Source organism: Trichechus manatus, unplaced genomic scaffold (genome assembly GCF_000243295.1).
Source record: "Trichechus manatus latirostris isolate Lorelei unplaced genomic scaffold, TriManLat1.0 scaffold00143, whole genome shotgun sequence".
Lineage (NCBI taxonomy): Eukaryota > Metazoa > Chordata > Mammalia > Sirenia > Trichechidae > Trichechus > Trichechus manatus.
Window position 1 is genome coordinate 3159841 of NW_004444079.1, and position 22216 is coordinate 3182056.

The 22216-nt window shown below is 37.6% G+C and overlaps 1 protein-coding gene across 5 annotated transcripts in view; it reads right to left on the minus strand.

Moving 5' to 3' along the window:
- KMT2A (lysine methyltransferase 2A) overlaps positions 1 to 22216 on the minus strand; it is a 75170-nt gene that overhangs the window by 33207 nt on the left and 19747 nt on the right. For 3 of the 5 annotated variants that reach the window (XM_004385667.1, XM_012558175.1, XM_023739937.1), the window contains 10 exons: positions 16741 to 16810; positions 11430 to 14086; positions 9755 to 9932; positions 8678 to 8912; positions 6906 to 6970; positions 6088 to 6465; positions 5669 to 5742; positions 4996 to 5127; positions 3817 to 3930; positions 660 to 806 (listed from right to left, as the gene is read on the minus strand). In XM_004385667.1, the coding sequence (XP_004385724.1) occupies positions 660 to 806; positions 3817 to 3930; positions 4996 to 5127; positions 5669 to 5742; positions 6088 to 6465; positions 6906 to 6970; positions 8678 to 8912; positions 9755 to 9932; positions 11430 to 14086; positions 16741 to 16810 (4050 nt within the window). The remainder of the gene's footprint in view (positions 1 to 659; positions 807 to 3816; positions 3931 to 4995; positions 5128 to 5668; positions 5743 to 6087; positions 6466 to 6905; positions 6971 to 8677; positions 8913 to 9754; positions 9933 to 11429; positions 14087 to 16740; positions 16811 to 22216) is intronic. The other 2 variants (XM_023739939.1, XM_023739938.1) reach the window with 1 other exon arrangement.

Genomic DNA, 22216 nt, shown 5'->3' on the forward strand with positions numbered 1-22216 from the left:
TTAACCAATGTCATAAAACAATACGTGCGCTACTGTTTAATGAGAAAAAAAAAAAAAAAAGGTGAGCATTACATCACCTTCACTAAGTGCCTCATTTCACATTTATTTTCAAATAAGTATAAAAAATCAAACCCGATGCCGCTGAGTCGATTCCGACTCATAGGGACCCTACAGGACAGAGTAGAACTGCCCCATAGGATTTCTAGGGCTGTATATCTATACAGAAGCAGACTGCCACATCTTTCTCCCGCAGCGTGGCTACTGAGTTCGAACTACAAACTTTTGGTTAGCAGCCGAGCCCTTAACCACTGTACCACCATAGCACATCATTATTACAGTTAAAATTTCCTCATAAATTATCTGCTCTCAATTAAAGTACTGGGATTTATCTCCTGCCAAAGGCACTCAGTGCTGAGTCTTCTTATAAAATACATAGGTGTTTTTTTTTTTTTTTGGTATTTTATTCAATGACATGTTTTCTGCTACATTTCCAAAATTAAAACATAAAAACAAGCAACTGGTTACACCCAATTAAGAGGCTAAGCCAACAGAGAAAAGAGTATACATACAAAAATCCTAACACCTAGGACTCAAGAACTCATTAGACGGCAGAAATGGAGATAAAATATTCTAAGTAGCTACATTATTTACTTCTGTACCTTTGTAGCCTGATGCTGCCTTCCACAAACATGACAGAACTTGCAACGACGACAACACCAGTTTTCCAGCTGGTCCTCCAGGGGGCGCTCGTTCTCCTCTAGACAAAACTTGTGGAATGGCTCACAACAGACTTGGCAATAAACAAACTGTAGTAAGGAGATAGGAACATAGAAGTGCATCAAATAACATGCAGAAATATCAACCAAATTCCACTTGTATACTCTGGGTTTTAGGAGTCGAGTAGTATACATTTAATTCAATATACATTTATTAAACAAGGACTATGTAAAAAAGCACAATGCTGGGCACTGCAGGAGATACAAGGGAGTTAAGTGGTAATAATAGAATTGTTTAATTATAAAGTAACAAAATAAAATACATCTAAGATGTAACAGAATGCACTAAATGCCACAAGAGTTATAAACAAAGAGCTACAGGAGTGTAAAGATTGAAGGTAGCAAGGGAGAGAAGAAAATGGGGTGAGAAGGGCTGGGGTTGGAGAGAGAAAATATGAATGGGAGATCGATCTAAGCTCTACTTCATCTGGCTGGATGCAGAAAAGAGACCAGAAAAGACTTCATGAAAAAGGCAACATTTCAGATAGGTCTCCCCGGACTGACCATATGCTTACAAGAGAAACAGGAGAGGGAGCAGACAGAATCTCAAGCAAAGGTAAAGGTGTTAAGGCAACGTTCTTGCATTTTACAAACATTTTACTGACCGCCCATTAGGGAGAAGGCAAAGGGGTGTTGTTTAAAGTGGTGCTGAGTATGCAATGGGTACTAAACTGGAAAAAGAAAGAGAGGGGCTGCATCATACAGGACTAGGGATATGAAAAATTTGTACTTAGTACAACAGGCTTTTGAAAGTCTTTGTATAATATACTTAACAGTTGTAAGCTCTGGTTTATCCTTTCCACCTCTAATTTTAGAAATCTGTTCTTTTCATATTAATATAGATTTTCAAAAACTTTAATGAGAATAACCTGAAATTTTCTTTTGCCATAAAGGAATTATTGGGATAACTGGTGAAATCTAATTAAGGTCTATAGATAATAGTAATGTATCAATGCTAATTTTCTGATTTTGATAATTATACTGTGGTCACGTAAGAAAATGTCCTTGATTTCAGGAAATACACACTAAAGTATTTACAGGCAAAAGGGCATACTGTCTGCAACTTGCTCTCAAATTCTCAGAAAAAAATCTGTCTACATATAAAACGGCTGTGTATATTTTCTCTCTTAATTTGTAAAATATATATACTCATATGTACACAGAAAGAAATGGACAAAGTGAATGCAGTAAAATATTAGCATCTGGGGAATCTAGGTGAAGGGGATATTACTGCAAGGTTTCCGTAAATCTGAAATCACATCAACATAAAAAGTTATTAAAAAAAAGCGAATGGAGGGAGAATTCATCAAGCACTAGTACTAGTCATGCTTTAGGATTGCAGTGTGGGCAGCGAACTATTCATTCTCCAATTCGGTTTCTAGGAATCCTGTGGGATTGCTGTGCACAATTATACACAATTTAAACTAGAGCAATGATACTCTGGGGGGAAAAAAAATCTGTTTTATCATAGAAGTTAAAGGACTGGTGCGGCAAAACTAAGTTATTCCCGCAGGTAGCATAAGCGTGGATGCGAAGCATTAGATAATGGAGGAGAAGATGTACAGTAGACCCCTGGTACTTGCAGATTGAATATTCTTAGTCTCAATGATATCTGAAACAACACCAGCACTTCAGAACAATGTGCTATCTGTAATAGGTACTAAGAAATTATTTGCTTAGTAAACAAATACCAGGCAATAATTTGTAATTTTGCTAATACATAATTTAAAGGTAGGTAAGCAGACAGGACTGAATCTCTGAGCTAGTGAGTGAGTCTCACTGCCTGCTCAACATCCAGATTTCAACCTGGCTTTGGATTTTCTTTATGACCCGTTGAATACACATCTTATGTGATAAATACTAAGCTAAGAAGGTATTAGGTAATTTGAGAATTGTAAACTTCAAACTACTGCTACCTATTTAAAAAAATTTTTTTTTTTTTTGGTCTCACTGTAATAGTAGTACATACTTACTGCAAAAAATGAAAAAAGTTAAAACTATATAGAGAAAAAAAAGTTCACCCATAATCCAACCACACTCTTTAATATTTTGGTGTAAAACCTTCTAGATTTTTTTCTACATGGGTATTTTAAAAACATTTTTTCCAAACCAAAATGGAATCATAGTTTACCTACTATTTTGTAAATTGCTGTTTTCACTTAATGATATAGCACAGACCTCTTTCCATGTCAATATGCATGTATATGGATATACCTTTAGGACTTCGTATTTGCCATTATATGTATATCCTATAACAATTTTAACCAAGGCCCCTATTGATAGACTTTTGGATTGTTTCCAATTTTTTATTATCATGAACAATGCTGAAATAAACCCTTCTTTATGTATACAGATTTGCCAGTTTATCTAATTACATCCTTAAATACCTGGAGTGGAATTGCTGGGTTAGAGGGCATACTCATTTTAAAGATAAATATGTATTTTCGAATACCCCTCCCAGAAAGAAAGATTGTAATTAATTTACATTTCTACCAACAGAAAGTCCCCGTTTCCACACCATCCTTGTTATCATGCTTTAATTTTTAGTTTTTGGTCATCAGAAGGCTTAATTTTTTTTTTCCACGGGTAACTTTTATTTCTCATTTTGTGAGTTATCTATTCCTGTCCTTTGCCTATTTTTTTACTGCTACTCCTTTTTTTTAGTAATTGCCAAGAGCTCTTTAGACAAGGGGGTTTTGGTATTCAGTATAAGACAATCATCAACAGCAGTCCTTTTTCTAGAAGAAAACTATATCTCTTTATTCTATGTTTAGACATCTAGCAGAAAAATCAAAACTCATAAAAGCCTGAATTTAAGAGATGAGACTATTAAACTTTCCACACTCAATATCCTTGCTACTCTAATAAGAGGCAGACTCCTGAAATCTCCGAAAAACTTCAAAAGTACTGCATTAGTTGGTTTAAACTGGGGACAGTACCTGCTATCCCCAAATAAAACAGAATATAGTGATTTCTTCCATTCATTGCAAAATAATCTACTATTACACTTTCTGGGGTACAAAGAAGCAGGATATCTTACCTCGACATGCCCACTACTGGCACAGAGAAAGCAAACTACCCTGGGTGTTATAGGAATGGAGGTCAAGATACCTAAGCCTCCCATCTCCCACACATTTTCTGCTTCACAGTCCTCCTGTGGAGAGAGAGAGAAAGATCATCTATGAAAGCTTTACAATAATATAACTTTGGATAGAAAGTAAGGACCAAAACCCACTGCCGTTGAGTCAATTCTGACTCATAGTGACCCTACACAAAAGAACAAAATTCAGATGTCTATGGAATGATTCACATCCTCTTTCAAGTGACTGGGGTGGAGGCCTGCTTCATGAAGAAGCTAGGGGTGAGGGTGGGGAGAACATTTAACAACATGGGGACCAGTCGGGGGAATCCCATTTTTTTCTATTTTACATACGAGGAACCCTAGAGCAGCCAGTTGAGCTCTCTAGTTAAATAAAAATCATGGAAAGAGTCTTATGAAGACTCTTCAGAAGCATTAACAGGGATTTTATCAGCTTATTTTGGTTGCAGTTTCCAATTTTTTTAAATGTTTAGGTAATCTTTTCCACCTTCCCAAAATCCTAATTCTTGTAGATTTATTAGTGTTGAACCAATGCTTTCTCGTGTCACACGTCTTTGTGTATGCGTTCTTTTCAGATGTATTAAACAAACAACAAAAAACTGCCCCCTTAAAAAACCATAAATTTAAGAATGACACCAAAAATGTCAAGAGTACTTCATTTCAGTGAGTTCAAAAATAACTGCTATCTTTAAAATTTTTAATCTCACAAACAATTAAAAGGCTCACCTGTTGGTTCCATTTCTTTTTAATATACTGCAAAAATATACTAGGATTGAATTTCTCTTAAGAGTTGTGCTGATTCAAGCAATCATTATGGTTTGATGATTCCTATGTGAATGAATTATTTCCTCAGTACTGTTCTCACTTAAATATAACTATTGCCCAGGATGGGTAGTCATGTTTCAGAGCTTATGTTCTCCAGGCAGTTCAGAAACCGTGCCTTCACAACACTGACCAAAGCTCTAACACACCTGAACTCATGTACTAACAGCAGTTCTTATCCTTTCCTGTCTCCACACTTGGTGCTGACTTTCCTTTTTCAATACCTTTAGTAACATCATTTTCCTTATTTAAAGACCATGACGATCAATATACTATACAGTCACTTAACACCTTTACCTTAAAGTCCACTCTGATCCTGTGGACTCCATCTGCTGGGATTTTTTGCTTAGAACTAGTGCCATTGGAGAGAGTGCTGAGGATGTTCAAAGTGCCTGCATTCTCCTGCTTATTGACTGGAGGTGGTTTTTCCTAAGGAGACAGAAGATGGATAAAGAACAAAACCATATCCCACTAGCCTTCATATTTGCAACAGATAATAAAGCAAATGATAAATCTTATTAATAGATCAGAAAATGTTTCCAACATAAGTATCCTACAGAAACAGAGAAGTGATCTTCCGAAAATTCTTAAGGACTTTTCTCTCTCTACCCATGATAAAAAAAAAAGTAGACACAGGGAAGGGTGATTGTTACAGACAGTATTGCTGAAGGATGTTGAGGGCAAAAATACAATTATGCCAAGTGGCCTGCAGCATAAGCACATTCCTGGGCTAGAACATATGGAGTCATAAAGGGCAAAGCAAGGAGGGGAAAGAGACAAAAAAAGAAATGTTTGGCTAAAGCCTAAACCTGAATTTTGTTGGTTACTTTGAAGAAATTCCACTGCCATCTACGTAGAAGCAGAAACGCAGTTTCATTCATTCAACACATAAATGTCAAGGATAATGCTATTTTCCTACAGAATAGAATAAAATCCTTAGGAAATGGCAGAGAAACAAAGGTCTCCTCACCTTTTCTTTTGGTTTTTGTTTTACAGGGATACTTGGGCGGGGAGCCACTTTTTTCTGCTTGCTTTGCTCTGGACCTAAAAAGTTGAAAATAAATTTAAGTCAGATGCTACTGAACTTTCAGGTAATGCTAATAACAATGGCTACTTTAGGAATGACTGACCTGTGAAGAAAGGTGCTTCAGGGAAAAAAAAAAAACCTAATTAAACTCCAGGGTGTAAATAGGAAATTGAGACAATACCTCCAAATTGACAGGTGTTTTGCTTCTATTTATTATTACTTAAAAGTTAAAAAGAGAGCTAATTTTCTTGAACCCAAGGCTTAAAATTATATATTGCAGGTTTCCAAACGCTGTTTAAGACATCAGTGCTTTTCTGCTGGGACTTCTGGTTCAGCAATTCCTTCTGGCCTTCCTCACTCACCTGATTCTGGTGGTGGAGGCTGCTTTTTCTTGGGCTCACTAGGAGTGGTCTTGGGAACGTCTTTTTTCAGTGGTCCTGTGCTTGGTGGCTGTGGAGGGATGACTGGTGCTGGCTGGGAGACCTGTTTGCTGGACTTCCTGGAAGCTGGAGTGGTGACTTGTTTGGATTCAGGCCCCGGGGCAGAGGTATTTCCTTCTTCACTCTTTTCCTCAGTGGGCTTTCGGAGGGGAGGCTCACTACTGCTCTTCTTTGGGGCAGGATCCTCTCTTGCTGATGGGGTAGGCTTCTGACCAGAGTCCACTAAGTTCTTCACAATACTGCTCTCTTTGCTCTCTTTCTTTTCACTGGTCTTAGACTTTTTCTCTTTCTTTTTCACAGCTAGGAAAAACAAACAAACAAGGAAAGATCATCTACCCCATAAGTAACAGAAAAATTTCATTTAAAATAGAAGCACAGAATGTCATATAATGTTATTTTCAGTTTTCTGCAGCTAAAGTTGGCGCTGAGAGGCTCAAGAAAGTTAATACCAAATTGATCAGGTGAAATAGGTACACTTTTACTGCTCAGGGAAATGGAACAGACTAATATTTATATGAATTTAAAAAACTTTTTATTGTGGAAATTTTCAAACATACCCCAAAATAAAAGGAACAGTAAAATGAACTGCCATGCACCTATCATCTAGCTTCAAAAACCATCGACTTCCTGGGAAAGAGCAGTATGTTTTAAAAAACTAGCATTCTCTTTACACTGGATGTACAAAACTATACAGCATTAAAGCAGAAAGCATTTTGGGGAAGACCTTTTTACCACACTACCTTTAGCTTGTTTCTGAAGGTAGGCTTTAGAAGGCATCCACTGTAGATTCTGGCATTTTCTCATCCTAGGATAACAAGGATAAACCATAAAATAAATTACATTTAGAAGGAAGCAACTGAAACAAGTGTGAATTTGACAGTTGAAAAAAGGAGACTGTGCATTACTCAGATTAAATCTGAGCCTTTGATCATTGGATCAGCTCTTTTGCCTACCTTTAGGATCTAAAAGGGGCAAAAATCAAATTATTTTTCAAACAGGCCTCAAATTTCTTTGTCACCAGTACCCACCACAAAAACACCAGTACCACACACAAAATGATCAGTCAATATTTTTTGTAGCCCAATCAGTACTGCTCCCTTATGATTAATATTCAAATAATAACCTGAACACAAAATGGACTCAAATTACCCAACAAGCCCTTTGTTTGCCACTACAGGACTATAGTCATATCTCATAGATTTCATATGTATTTCACCCCTCAATTTATATTTGATGAAACTCAATTTAAAGCCTAAAAATTGCACTGAATCCACTTCAACCCCTAAATTTAGCGCAATTTTATCTTGCTATCGTGTACCTTTTCCCTAATCTGTGAATTGCCTTACTTCTTTCCAATAACGGGACTGAGACAAGATTCCTGCTTAAGGCCACATAAAACCAAAGCACGTAATTAGTAAAGAATGTCTGCCCTGAGCATTGTGCTCATTTAAAGAACTATCTACAGGTATATAAGATCAAACTGACAACAGCAAACTTAAAATGTCAGAAAGGAAGCTTAGGGGGCAGTGGGTTTATGTTAATGGAGGAGGAAAATTAAGAAAAGGAAGGTGAGAATGGCTGCATAACTTGAAGAATGTAATCAATGTCACTGAATTGTATATGTAGAAATTGCTGAACTGCTGTATGTTCTGCTCTATATATTTTCAATCAAAACAAAAAAATAATTTAAAAAACGCCAAAGTACAGAACTACTTATGGCTTCCTAGAAACTGTTTCCCTTGAAGTAAATAATACAGCATTTCTCCCAACTGTGCTTTATAAATCACTTTCCTGTCCATTCATTCATTCATTCAACAAATATCTATTGATTGATAATATCTATTGCTTGTGCCAGGCAGTATGTGAGATGCTCCATCACCAAAACTTCTGTTTATGCAGCTCCTTCATCCATTTTAAATAAATCATCCCAGGTGGTGGAATGAACACCCACAAACTGACTATAAAGGGAGGGAGGAAAGGTAAAACAATAAAGAATTCCATATCAAGTGATAATATGCATGAAAATATTCTGGGAGAATATTCGGAGGGCAAAGAGGCTTATGTAAGATATCGCTAATACATCCTGGATGCCGCAAAGATAAAAATGAGTTCAGCTGACCTAATAAATATGCCTAAATTTGTCAGTTTTTAAGTAGAAACCTTCCAGAGCCATACTGTCCAATATAACAGCCACTAGCCATATGTAGCTAGTTAAATTAAAATTTAAAGTTTAGCTTCTCAGTCACACTAACCACATTCCAAGCTCTCAATAGCCACATTTGGCTACATTTCCATCACTGCAGAAAGTTCTACTGAACAGCACTATTCTAGAGTATTTCTTATTTAAGCATAGCCCAAACCTAGCCACATCAAAACATCCAACTCTGCAACTAGCAGTTCAGGGAGATTCAATACACCACATTCAGTTTTCTGATCCATCTCCGCAATGAACCAGGGATACATAACCTTCACAGTGGAGAGGTCAACACCTCAGAGTAAGACACCCACTCACTTGCAGCACTGCTTCTTTATATTGCGGCCACCAAACTTGGGCTTGTCTAAGCAATTAGTACAAACACCACAGTCCTCAGGCACCTGGCAGCCAGGACACTGCCCACACCGCCTTGACCGCCGTCCTTTCTTTACTGGAGGTTCCTGAGGCGCCTTGTTTCTGGTGACAGGTTTAATTGGTTTGATGGGTGGAGCAAGAGGTTCAGCATCTTCTGAGCCAGCAATTGATGACTTGTCTGTTAAAGAAATGTGCCATTAGTTCTGAGGGAGTATCTAATCCTTCCTTGGGAGTAGAGCAGGAGATCCTCAAGATCCATTTGTATTATTCTATACATTCAAACCTCGTTTTAATTAGGACTCCAAGTATGAAATACATTATAACCAAATATTCATATGCAGCACTCACAAGTCTGAGTTTTCACATCAAAACTCACAGGTGCGTTTTAAATAATTATTTAAATGTTTTAAAATGCCTGTAACTTGCAGCTTGATGAAACCAAAATCTGAACACAGAAAACAAAGCATGGTCTAACCTAAAATCAAGAATACAAACTGAAAGCCTCTAAAAGTTCTCTAAACCTCTAAATTTTATACGAGCAGCTACCCAGCATTTAAGAACTATATGGTGGCCATGAAAATGCACCTCACAGTCCTCCAGCTGCAGGGAGCATAACTACCCAAGGGCCCCAGCTGCTGTGCAACAGGGAAACTCAGATAGGCCTGTTCCTGATACAAGACTCCTCTGACAACCAGTTTTGGCTCATGGGCTCCCCAGTGGCCTTGCCAAACCCTCCTTCCACTGCATGGCAGTCTAGGATGATTCCATCCAATCTTCCTTCCCTCTCTCCTTCACTCAGGTCAGACTTGCAACACAGTTTGAAAGCCCCCCACTCCTCACTGGCTCTCACAGGTACTTCCTCTAATAAAATCCGTGCACATTTAATCTTACCTTGCCATCTGCTTTTCAGAGGACCCAAACCAATACATACTGCTATGAAGAACCTACTGGGCATCCCCAAATGATCGGCAAACAAATCAAATGTCTGCTCAGACTCTGAGACTGACATTTCTAACCTACCATCATTCCCCATGGAAGACAAAATCTTTTCCCGTTCTTCCCATGGTAAGGCACTCAGGGTGGGCATGTCATCAGGAAACACAGCTCGTTTTCGGCCAAGGGCAACAGCAGCTCTTCTGCAGACGTGTTTAATCCGGGGTCCTCGCACAGAAGTCTCTGAAGAATCACTTTCTTGACCCTGAATACAAGGCAAGCAAAAAACAAGCAAACAAACAATAAAACCATACATGTCGCAAATATAATTACACGAAGCCAAGGTATAGTAGATTAACTTATTATGATCTAGAATCAAAACACACTAGACTAGTTCATACCAGCTGATACGCCATATCAGTATAGAAAAAGCAACTATTTCTGTATCCTAAAATTGGCAGCAAATGAAGTTTTTAATTAAAAAAAAATTAACTAAGCTTATACTTCCAATATATACTTCTTAAAATTCCCCTCAAAATTCAAGCTGCCAATCTATATTATTGAAAAGTTCAGTCTGGTGTAAACAGGGCTTATCTAACCACAGACTATTTCTTATATTTCCCTGATCAACAGAGAAGAGGAAATGACTTATCAATGGGAGTATAAAAGACCATGGCTCCAAACAGAAATGCCCCAAATTTTAAAGAGCTGCTGCTACTATCACTATGAGGCTAACCAAAACACGGCCAACAAAAAACATCTCTCAACTGGCAGAACTACGACATGCAAATATAGCCTAGGTTGAATAACATTAAAAACCTAAGTTTGTGGCCACATGATATGTTGGTAGAAATACACATCTATTACATGACAATTTTTTAAAGAACCTAAGAATCAGTATTTTCTCAGAAAACACCAGTGCCTGGCTCTGCTTAAGCCATGCTGTTCTTTACAAAAATTTGACTTAACTTACTGACTTCTTAAATAACCATTATCTTAACTAACTGACGTCTACAGCTTTCCTGTCCCACTACTTCTAAGTACTTGGATTTTTGTATTCTGCAAATACCTATTATCTATTGCTCTAATCACTTCCTATTCAAAGGAATAGAATGTTTCCCTCCAGTTTTCTATTTTATCAGGGATAATAAAACAATCTGACCATAACAATAACCGAAATCTAAAACCGAGTTCCACTGAGTTGATTCCAACTCATAGCGACTCTATAGGACAGAGTAGAACTGCCCCATAGGGTTTCCAGGCTGCAAATCTTTTCGGAAGCAGACTGCCACATCTTTCTCCCGCAGAGCAGCTGGTGGGTTGGAACCGCTGACCTTCTAGTTAGCAGTGGAGTGCTTTTAACCACTGCACCAACAATACACCTTCTAAATTAAATCACAGATTTCATTACACCAAACCCGTTAAGTACAAGCAACTCAGCATCCTCTATAATATGGCCCCAACCTACCTTCAGCCTTTGTTCACCACTTTCCTGTGTGTACTAATCCAGCTACTCACTGTTCCTCAAGGTTTTCTTTTCCACCTCTACCCATACTGTTCCCTCTACTTACAATGTTCTCCCCTGGCATTTTCTACCTACCAAAATCCTATCAGTCCTTAAAGGACCACTGCAAATGCAACTACTTCCACAGTACTTTTCTTAATCCCCATAACTGCATGTAATCGAAACACTTAGCCCAGGACTTGCCCATAGAAGGAGCTCAGTAAACTTGACTTTAACAGGCAGGTAGAAAAGGAGTACCTGTGCTTTGGGTTGGTCAGTTTGCTTAAGACTCTTACTCTTCTCAATCTTGCAGAGCTGGGCTTTGGCCTTTTTTAGGAGGCTGGCAACCCTCTTGTCAGTCATTGGAAGCTTGTCTGCCTGAGCCAACATGGAGCCTATGGAGGAAGTGGAATGTTTAACAGTGCTAGATGAAGGAGTGGAAAGGCAGAGGGTTTTCTCCTTCTCCAGGGATGGGGCAGTTGGGCCGAGGTCCAAGTTGTTTTTTTCCATATTTCCTCTCCCTTTCTTTATCAGTATTTTGGTTTTGACAGCTGTTGTATCCCCAAGAGTCACAGAAGCAATATCAGTCCCAGAATCAAGTGATGAAGACTTCTTCCGCCCTGTTGTTTTTTTGGCAGAAGATGAAGTGGCAACATCTTCACCAACAAGAACCTTCTCTTTAGAAACCCTACCCACAGGATACAAAGCAGAACTACTCTGAATTTCTGATCCCTTTTTCCTTTTCTCTTTCCTTGATTCCCGCTTATTTTCTTTTTCTCTCTCCCGGTCTCTCTCTCTACTCTTGTCCTTCTCCACGCTCTTGTCAGCATCTCGATCTTTGGACAGCTCCTCAGGGGCCTTGTCTTTATTTCTCCCTCTTTCCGTCTGAGAGCCTGGGGTAAACCAAGGGAAGAGAGGAGTAGGACTACTTGACGAAAATGGCTCTGCTGGAGCACTAGTCTGCTTCCTTGGTCTCTGATTTTTCTCTGCAGATTCCCCAGACTGAGTCAGGGAATGAGAAGGGAAAGTGAAAGTTGGGTTTAAGGCACTAGTGGCAAGAGGACTAACAGAAATGCTTAATGCGGAAGAGACAGAAGACGGTGGGGTGAGAGGTGATAGCTCAGAAGTACTAAGCCTTCCACTTCTTGTCCTCATGGAGTGAGAAGGAGATCTTGGTTCAGATCGAATAGGGCTGAACACTTTTCTTTTCCTTTTCCTATTAGATACTCCTGAAGAAGATGTGCCAGCAGAACTTCGATTACCAGGCAAGGTTACAGACTCAAATATTCTAGAGTGAGCCTCACTTGGAGTAAATCTTGGAGCTCTCAGAAGAGGGCTCCTTTTGTGCATATCAAACCTTGTTCCAGAATGGAGTGGTGAAAACAATCGGGCTGAAGCAGCAGTACCAGATGTAGAAAAACCAGATGCGAAGCCAACATCCTCAGGAGTCAGAGGAGGGGGTCGGAAATTATCAAATATGGGTTTGCGAATAAGACCTTCTTTGGCATACTTCGCTGAGGAAAAGTATTGTGGCTCTGACCTAGAATGCTTCAAAGAAGTCCACCTAAACGTTGGTTCTCGCAAAATAGATTTTCGCTTCTCTTGCATGGGAGCAGCAGAAGCAGGCAAAAATGGTGATGCTAAGGGGATGGTTGGAGGCATAAGCCAAGGTGTGTGGTCAGAGATACTGGAGGCCGGCTGCAACGGTGGGGGTGGAGTGAGCAGAGGTGGAGGTGGAGAGGAGGAGGTCTGCTGCTGGGGGGCACTTTGTAGGGTCGTTAATTTTTTAGTTGTTCTAGATCCAAAACTTCTCTCTGACACTGAATACCTTCTGCTTCTCCTATCATTACTATCATTTTCTGGGGACTGGGAAATAGGCAGTGGAGTATGAACTTCGGGGGTATCGCTCCGCTCTTCAGGAAGTACCTGAATCTCCTCAGAGGCCTGAGAATCTGTGGAGGTATCAACACTGGGGCTACTAGATCGGGAGGAGTCTGAAGACATTTGAGAGGAGTGCTGAGAAGCTGCACTTGATTTTTCAGAAGATCCACAGGATGTGGCACTGAATCTACTGTTTGGTGTAGACTCAAGTCGGGCAATTTTAATTGGTGGGTCATAATCCTCATCCTCTATAAACCGACGAGGAGTTTTAATGATCCGCGAGGAGATAGCACTGACAACAGGCATGATGAACTGTCGAATATTTTTGACCTGTGTTTTCACTTTTCTTCCTTGCAGCTGAGCTGCTTCTTTTTCGATTTTCTTTTGAGCCCCCTTTTTTGCCCTTTGCAAGAGTTGCTTAGCAATTGTTGCATCTGTCCTTTTTGAAGAAGGAATAATCCTAACTGGCTTAATCCTTCGAGGGCTTTGTCTGACAACTGTCTTATCTTCTTTTGTAAGTGGAGGTGTACCTTCCTTGTCTTTCCGGACCTTCTGGGGCTTCTCTAGTTCAGAGTTAATGAGGAGACCTGAAGGGGTCTTTATCCTTTCTGTCGATGGAGGCCTTCCTCGCCGTCGTACAATTTGTACCCCCTTCCTTCCTATTTGAAGTTTCCCTGTCTTAAATTTAGACTTGAGAGGAGAGAGTTTACCTGCTCTTAATTTTTTAATCTTTGTGGCTTGCTGAAATGTAGCAGAAGGTGTCCGTTTAATTTTTTTCAGGCTATCTTCTTTATTTCCCTTTGGTAACTCTGAAATGTCCTTTCCATGTGTTATTTTGATTTTTACTCCAGGGAAGGTGGGAGGTCTTCCTCTCTTCTTTTCTATACTTTTAGAATCTTTCTTCTTGATTTTATCTCCAGATTTGGTCTCTGATTTATTTAGAGGGGAAAACACAGATGGATCTGAGAGGATAGCTGAATTTCGGTCAGAGCCACTTCTAGGTCTCCCACGAGGTTTTCGAGGACTAGTTTTAACTGTGTATAGAAATTAAACAATGAAGAGCATATATTTAGCTGTATGGTTCAGGTCTTAACTAAGCTGAATATAATTTAGCACAAGCCATTTTGTACTGAACTCTACTTGGGTCTAATGAGGCAATAAAACATCTCAATTATGTTTGGTTTCTTTTCACCAAATACTTGTCTCAAAGAAATCAAGTAAATAACATTCTACTTAAAAGAATATTTATTTACTTTTTTGATATGAAAATCAAGGCAATAATAAAGGTTTTAATTGAGTAATTAACCTATAAAACTGATTTTACAACTTTAGATGAACAAGTTTTTTCTGAATTTAAAATAATACATATTTTAAAAAAAAAATCTGTACTACCCTTTTGACATCTAGCCACTATAATTAACAGTTAAGAACATGAGAGCATATTTACAGTAAGTCATCACATCGCTTCAATTCAGAATTCTGACTCTGAATAAATCTGAACAAGGTGCTATGCAGCTTCAATCACTAATATACCAACTCTCATAGGAAAAGGCTCTTGGGCAGCTCAGCTTCCTGTATTTTCAATCTGTTTTACCAAAGTGAAAAGAAAGTTTTACTGAATAGAAAAGTTCATGAGAGATCTGAATAAGTTCACTGAACTCAACAGCATGTGAACTAATGAGGGAAGTGACATGATGTGCTCATTAAATCTCCTCTCCTACCTATAGGTCCTTGAACTAGTCAGCCCAGATTACAAAAATGATTTAATCTTACTTGATGCCAATAGTGAACTGACAATTTACTAAATCAGATTTCTTGTATTCCAAATAAAAGGAATTTTCCAATTAATAAATCAGCTCAATCTGCCTGTTTAGCAAGAGATTTAAAACAAGACTTTCAAAAAACATTTTGTACAATTTTTTAACGTATTACGAGTTGCCTGTTCTATCTTATCTTCTCTTCCCTCTTGACTTTACAATGTTTTATGATTCAAGATTGTTCTGAATTGAACATCACCCCTAACAGACACCAAAAGAGATTTATGCCGTTATGATGGATATTTTAGACTAAAGAACCAATCTCTTAACAAAACAGAAATCAACCCAGGTCTTATCGCTGAGCTTTCTAAATATAAATGCTTTCCTCACCAGTTACGAGATATCCCAAATAGATTAAGGATTCACAAATCCATTCTAATTACAACAAAAGTAATGGGCTAGGAGACAGCAGAGAAACTGTTTCATTTCTTAAATAATAAAGCATATCCAGATGGCTTCAATTTTATAAAAAACAAGACAACATTCAAGATAGACTGACAGCCAAGAAAAAAAACTTAAGAAAAAACAATCATGAAAATGTTGTCAATTAACAAAATGAAACTCCTACTCAGAAGTGCACCACATCGTTGTAGGAGACTTGAACCTGGCCACTCAGAGGGCTTCATCAATTCTGAAAACCTCTCCTATCCAACCTTTAAAAGAAGCATTTGGTGGATAATTAGAAAAAGCAGAACAGAGAAAGAGTTCTAGTTCTGCTACTAACTTTTATAATCCACTACACATTCAAAGAACTCACAAATCAGTTATAAATAAATGCTCATCATGTTATTTTCTGGGCCTCATTTTTGTCATCTATAAATGAAGGGTTAGACCAGATGATCCCTAAAGCTACTTTTTGACATAAAGTTTTAAGATTTCATCACATCTTAAAGAGAACATTGCTACTGTCTAAACAGCACAAATACTGTTTATTGGCTAACGTCTCCCAACTAGAATGGCAATACCACCAACGTTTGGGAAAAGAAAAATTGTCAACTTACATGTTCGAATTAGATTACTATATAACATATGATGATACTCTTTGAATGAAATCCAAATGCTAGCAAACATCACAAACTAAGTCAATGTCAAAGAGCAAAAGCATAGCTAACAATGTTCAACAAGACTGTTTATCTGTGTAAAGTTAAAGAAAACGATACAAGAACTTCAAACGGCAGCACAGAAGGGGAATATATTTTCCATCAAAAGAACTCTAGTCCTTTCCTACACAGAACTGAATTCTGCAAACCATTAAACGTTACTTCCACTGAGAATCTTCTCCTAGGAAACTGCTTTTAAGTCTAGAATTTCAAGACATTCTTGTTATTTTGTTGGTGAGAACAATGATAAATACTGCTAACAAATGGAAACAATCCCGTAACATTTTTATTTTATTTTAATACAGATTTTCAAAGGATCAGGTAAACAGTTTCATATAATGTCAATGTTTTGTTCTTAGTTCTTTGAAAACAGTAGACCAAATTTCATTTGTAAAAAATAATGGCTGAATTATTCCCAAAGGCACATACGCTACCATATAATGTAAAATATGTAAATCTGAGGATAGTTTTAGTAGGTTATCTTCAATTTGCCTACCAAGTTTCCTAATCATTCAGTGGAACCCTACCTCCCATGATCCAAGTAGTCGCCAGAGAGAAACATACTAAAGAATAAACCAAATGTGGCCTGACAAGGAGTCCCATAAAGAAGTCCAGTTCATAAGTTATTTCCTATTTAGTGTGAGGGTAAGAAAATGATGTACAAAAAGTCCCAGTATTTTAGATGATCTTTTGCACGCAAAAAAGGCAAGGGGAAGTCACAATCACCTAACAGATAAAACGTGAAGGCATCATGTGCTTAACTGGCCATACCTGAAGGAGACCTTGTGGGACTTCGTACTCTGACTTCTTCATCTGAGCCAAAACCTAAGAACTGCTCATCCTACAACAAAGGAAAATTATTTTAAAATCAGAAGCAAAAATATTAATCTGAACATATCCCAAAGAAATGCCCAGAGGGGACACAAATGAATTTGGAAAATTAGCCTCTATAAATTAATCATCATTATTCAAATGGGTACTATAAAATAACTGATATTGAAATAAATTGACCCAGCCATACAGCTTCATTGCCGACAGATAGGAGCTGTGTATAACAATGCATTGAAACGTCATCTTTGGTGCACAGTACACAGGGGATAATCCTAAATTTCAAGGTAGATACAGCCCAAAACAATTAAAAAACGACTTTAATTCAGGTAAGCAAATCAGTACAATGGCAGAATTATACAGCCCCAATAAAACAAACGCGTTTCAACAAGGAAGTCTACAGACACATAAGGAATAACATAAACAATATCATAATCTCCTGCCTACTAAATATTAATAGAGACTGCAAGTGCCATAATTGTCAGTTCCTTAACTCAGAATTGACCTTTAGATGTGATTTCTGTACATTTGAGATTCAAAGATTCTCAACATGCATTTTATGGCATAATTTTTAAATGCCCTGTGATAAGAGACTTAATGGTGGGCAGCAGCATTTGTGAAAAGGATCATGAATTGACCATATACAGGGTGAAATCCTATCACTAACAACTTAGGAAAACATTTTATTTTCACTTACACTTGGAAAAGACAAAAGGCGAAAAACTTCTCCTTACCTCTAACTTTTATCCTGCCCTTTAAAAAAAATTACTAATGATTCATTTAACCTACTTTGGACAAGTTCTCAAGAAAGATGGTCTATTTAAACAAACTGATTAATAAAAATAACTCACTCAGAGACTAACAGTTCGTTCCAGAGAAACAGATACAGAATTTCAGATTCCAAAAACAAAACTGACATAAATAAGAACAAAATAAGGAATAAAGAACAGATTTTCTTGACCCTCCAATTTATACTGATAGGCAGCTCCAGTCTGAGCTCCAATGATCAAAGCACCAAAAATTTCCTTTCAAGAACTGAGACCACACGGATAGACAACAACATCTGTATATTTTCTGATGAAGAGTTATTTACCCAGTTAGTTTAAAGCTAGAGTTAGGTGCAAATCTGTTTAACCAAATTTCAACGAGGAAAATATTAAAAGAGAAATGTAACCTCTTGGACAAATTAGTAGGTTCATCTCCTAAATTTAAATGCCTCTGAAGAGCAAAAAAATTTGGGGTCAAGTCTTTGTATACTATGAAACAAAGAGACAATTCTTATTAGGCCTAAAAAGGGCTTTGCTCTGAGATTGCTAAAATTATTAAATTAACTATTTAAGAAAAAGGTGAAACTCTCCTCTTCAAAGAGATTTATTTGGAAAAAAAAAAAAAAAGATTGTTAATTTTACAAATGCTAGCCTAATACATCTACAATAAACCTAAATTTAAGAAATACATACTAGAGTATTACTTACAGTCTCTGCTTTCATAAAATTTAAATTCTTACTGTGAACATCTCTGTAAATAAGAAAAATTCTCTCCATCTTTATAAAAACAAGTTGGACTTAATCTAGGTCTAGGACTTGTGGAGCTTATCCCCAAATACATTTCAGGCATGATTTTCAGGGCTTACACTTTTAGGCTATACCATTACAAAAAAAAAAAAAGAAGTAGCTAAAACTCAAAAGATACCACAAATCCAAAATCCTATCACAGTAATGGAAATCCAAATTTGAAAAACGTACTTTTTAGAAAAAAAAAAAGACATTTAAAATAGCAATCGTAAAATGTACTTTGAGAAAAAAGCAGATCAATAAATAGGCAATGGTAAATTACATCAAATGCTTTAAAAAAAAAAAAAAGAAGAAGAAGAATTCCTGGAATCTTAGAATTTTAGAGGGGGCCAGACCAATCCTCTCATTTGCTGGCTTGTGACACCACTGAGGAGAGTGGTGGATCTGGAGAGGGAAGGGCTAGTCTAGGGTGTCAGCTCTAACACTTGCAAGTTACATGACCTTAGACAAGTTACTTACTATTTCTGTATCTCAATTTGTTTGCTAGGGTGTTGTAAGGAATAAATGAGATAATTTATACAAAATCACTTGGAAAACTATAAAGCAACATATACATAGTTGTTATTATTATTGTTCTGGTTGAAGAAGCTGAAGCTCTAAGAGGCCATATGAGTTGCCCAAGATCATGCAGTTAGCTACAAAGAACTGGATGTATTAATAACCTTCCTAACATAACAGTTACTATTTAAAACTGAAAAAAAAGATTTAAGGGAATCGAATAAACCATCTGTGGTTTTAAAAAATATATATTCTTTCAGCTACCACTAAGTAACATCATGCCCATGTTCAGACACCTCAAGTTTCTGTTCATTCTTTCCCTACATTATCCTCATGGAACAACATGCTAATCTATGCATTTCAAAAAGACATCTGGGGATTTCCCAACACTTACCAGGGAAATAAACACTGCTAAATGCATGAAATTTTGTGCTCCAAGTGCCACAATGACAGACAATTCAAGCAACTACACATACAACAGCCAACAGCTTAACGTAACCAACAAGTGAAGTAACGAAGAAATACAAGAGATAAACACTGCTATGTTCATTATCGCAACCTTAGTGGGTCACTCTTCTATATTTCAAGCTCTTACGAAATGTAACTATACCATCCTAATCCGATGTGCTCCAAAAAAACAAGAGTATGACCGAACTGTCAAGCAGTAATTTAACTAACTCTGCCAACGTTTAAAGTTTGCAAGTACTTTTTAAAATGACCAAAAGCATTAACTCTTTTCCCTTCTGCCTTTGAAAGAAAAGAATGAGTGATCAAAAGGAACTACACTTCTACCCAAGAATTTTCTTTTCACTTGAAGTATCTGTTGACTTCTTGAAGTATGGTTTAAAAAAAAAAAAAAGTATTCGTTGTTTAAAGAACCCAGGCAGTTTAGCCAAAAAGCAAAGCTGTCACTGTTATGTTAAAGAGCTCCAGTCTTCTAACTTTGAACTTCCAATTCAACATTTAAAAAAAAAAGTTGATTCCAGCTCAGCAGTCCTATAGAACAGAGTAAACTGCCCCATAGGGTTTCCAAGGAGCAGCTGGTGGATTTGAACTGCTGACGTTTTGGTTAGCAGGCATGGCTCTTAACCACTGCGCCACCAGGGCTCCAATTCAACATAAGGCCCCCCTAAAATTTAAGGAAGGCCAAATTGAGAAAGCACTGGGAAAGAATGCTGCACGAGGGTGCTAAACAGAAGTCCTTTATGTCGCACTCATTGCACAGGCTTCTCATCTTGCTCCCTTGAAACGTGTAAACAAGGTAACTGCTGGCTTCCTAAAGATTTGGACTTGCCTAGAAAAAAAAAAAAAAACACTAAGGAAAAATGTCTACAAAAAAGACAACAGAAGAGCTTCAGTTAAAACCATGTCTGGTACTCTGGCATCATAAGCCTGGGCAGCCCTCAGAAGAGAGAGAGTACAAAAAACATCATGCTTCACAGACCAGGTGTTCCTGGGAACTGGGCTCAAACAGCCACTCATCACACCTTTGCCTCTCAATATGGCCTTCTCTGATGAGCACAGCACTCTAAGACGAGGCATAGACAAGAGCCATCAAACCTATTCTTTCCAGACAGTGATGTCCTTGGAGATTAGATCGCCAAATTTTCAACATCTTCATACCTTCAAAGACTGTATGATACTCTTAAATCATCCTTAGCTTCCAGTGATTAAGGCTGCAATTAAACTACCTAATGTCACTTCTTAAGTGAAATCCAATTGTAAAAATAATAAATCTGTACAATTTCTTTCTTAATTATCCCTACCCCTAACTAGGGTAGCCAGTTATCTAAGAATGTCCAAGCATACCCTTACTAGTAAACTCTACTTTATTCATAAATATCTTAACATTTGAGGACTTTTATTTTAATGGCAGAATTTATTTATAAGAGATGAGCAACAGGAATATTTTTCCACAAGAGAACCTAAGTGAACTCAAAGTATTACAGATAGTATGTTTAAATGTAAAATATAATGAAGACATTTTAGAAAAATACATGAAATTTTGTGTTTAATTATGTGCTATTAAGACAACTTTTAAAACAAAGCATTATTTCATTTTCTTGTTCATTCATTCATAAAACATTTATATGCCTGCTACAGGGCTACACATTCCAGATGCAAAGACGAGTAAGACATGAGTCCTTCTCCCAAGAAGTAGCTAAGGCAAAGACAGCCAGGCACCCAATTTCAGCCTTCCTTTTAAAAACCAAATTCACATTAAAATGTCACTAATAGACAATATAGTATGTAATTAATATTCTGGAATTTTTAAAAATACTGAAATAATTCATTCTTCCTCTTACATTAGTATTTGGTTTGTGAAGAAATATTTAACAAATTCCAAAATATTCTTTCAAAGGATGGCAAGCTATATTTCCATCCCTCAGTATTGTAACAAGGCACCCACTCCAGCGTTAGAAATCGGAGAGAGTTTAGGTTCTCAAGACTTAAATCATCTGCAGTGATTAGATGTGACTCGGTTCCTAGTAATACCAGTGATCTGATAAATGTTCAACTGATAGACCTCAACTCCCTTTCCTCCCTATTCCTAACTAAAATAGATTTTAGTTCCTCCCTTAGATTCTTCCCAACTTACCATAAAAAAACCAAACCCATTTCCATTGCCGTCGAGTCAATTCTGATTCCTAGCAGCCCTACAGGACAGAGTAGAACTGCCCCATAGGGCTTCCAAGGCTGTAATCTTTACAAAAGCAGACTGCCACATCTTTCTCCTGTGGAGCGGCTGGTGGGTTCGAACTCACCACAACTCCTTCCAACTTACCACTGTCAGAGCAAAAATCACTCACCTGGAGTTCTTCACCTCCAAGGCTAAGGTGAAGGTTCCAAAGCTACTTTGAAAACTCCTCTATTTCTTTCTAACAAGAGACTCTTCAGCACTGCAGAGCACTTAACTAAGCGGCAAATACCTCAAACATGCCCAGCTTTAACATCTGTATCGTAGCACTCTCTCTCCAAAATCTTCAGTCTTGGAGTTTGAAAAATCAAATTCTTTATCAAACTACAAAGGTTTACTGATGAATCAAGTGAAAATAACATCAGTAACTATTAAAAAAAAAAAAAAAACCTGTTGCCTTCGAGTCAATTCTGATTCATAGCGACCCCACAAGACAAAGTAGAACTGCCCATAAGGTTTCTAAGGAGCAGCTGGTGGATTCAAATGGCCAATCTTTTGGTTAGCAGCCATAATAGCTCTTAACCACTGTACCACCAGGGCTCCTGATGCTTAAATTTTTAAAATTCTTTAACTTGAAGGCTTCTGATTTTTGATGTCATCATATATAGTTCCACCATATGAGGAGGCCACAAGAGAACTAAGAGAATTA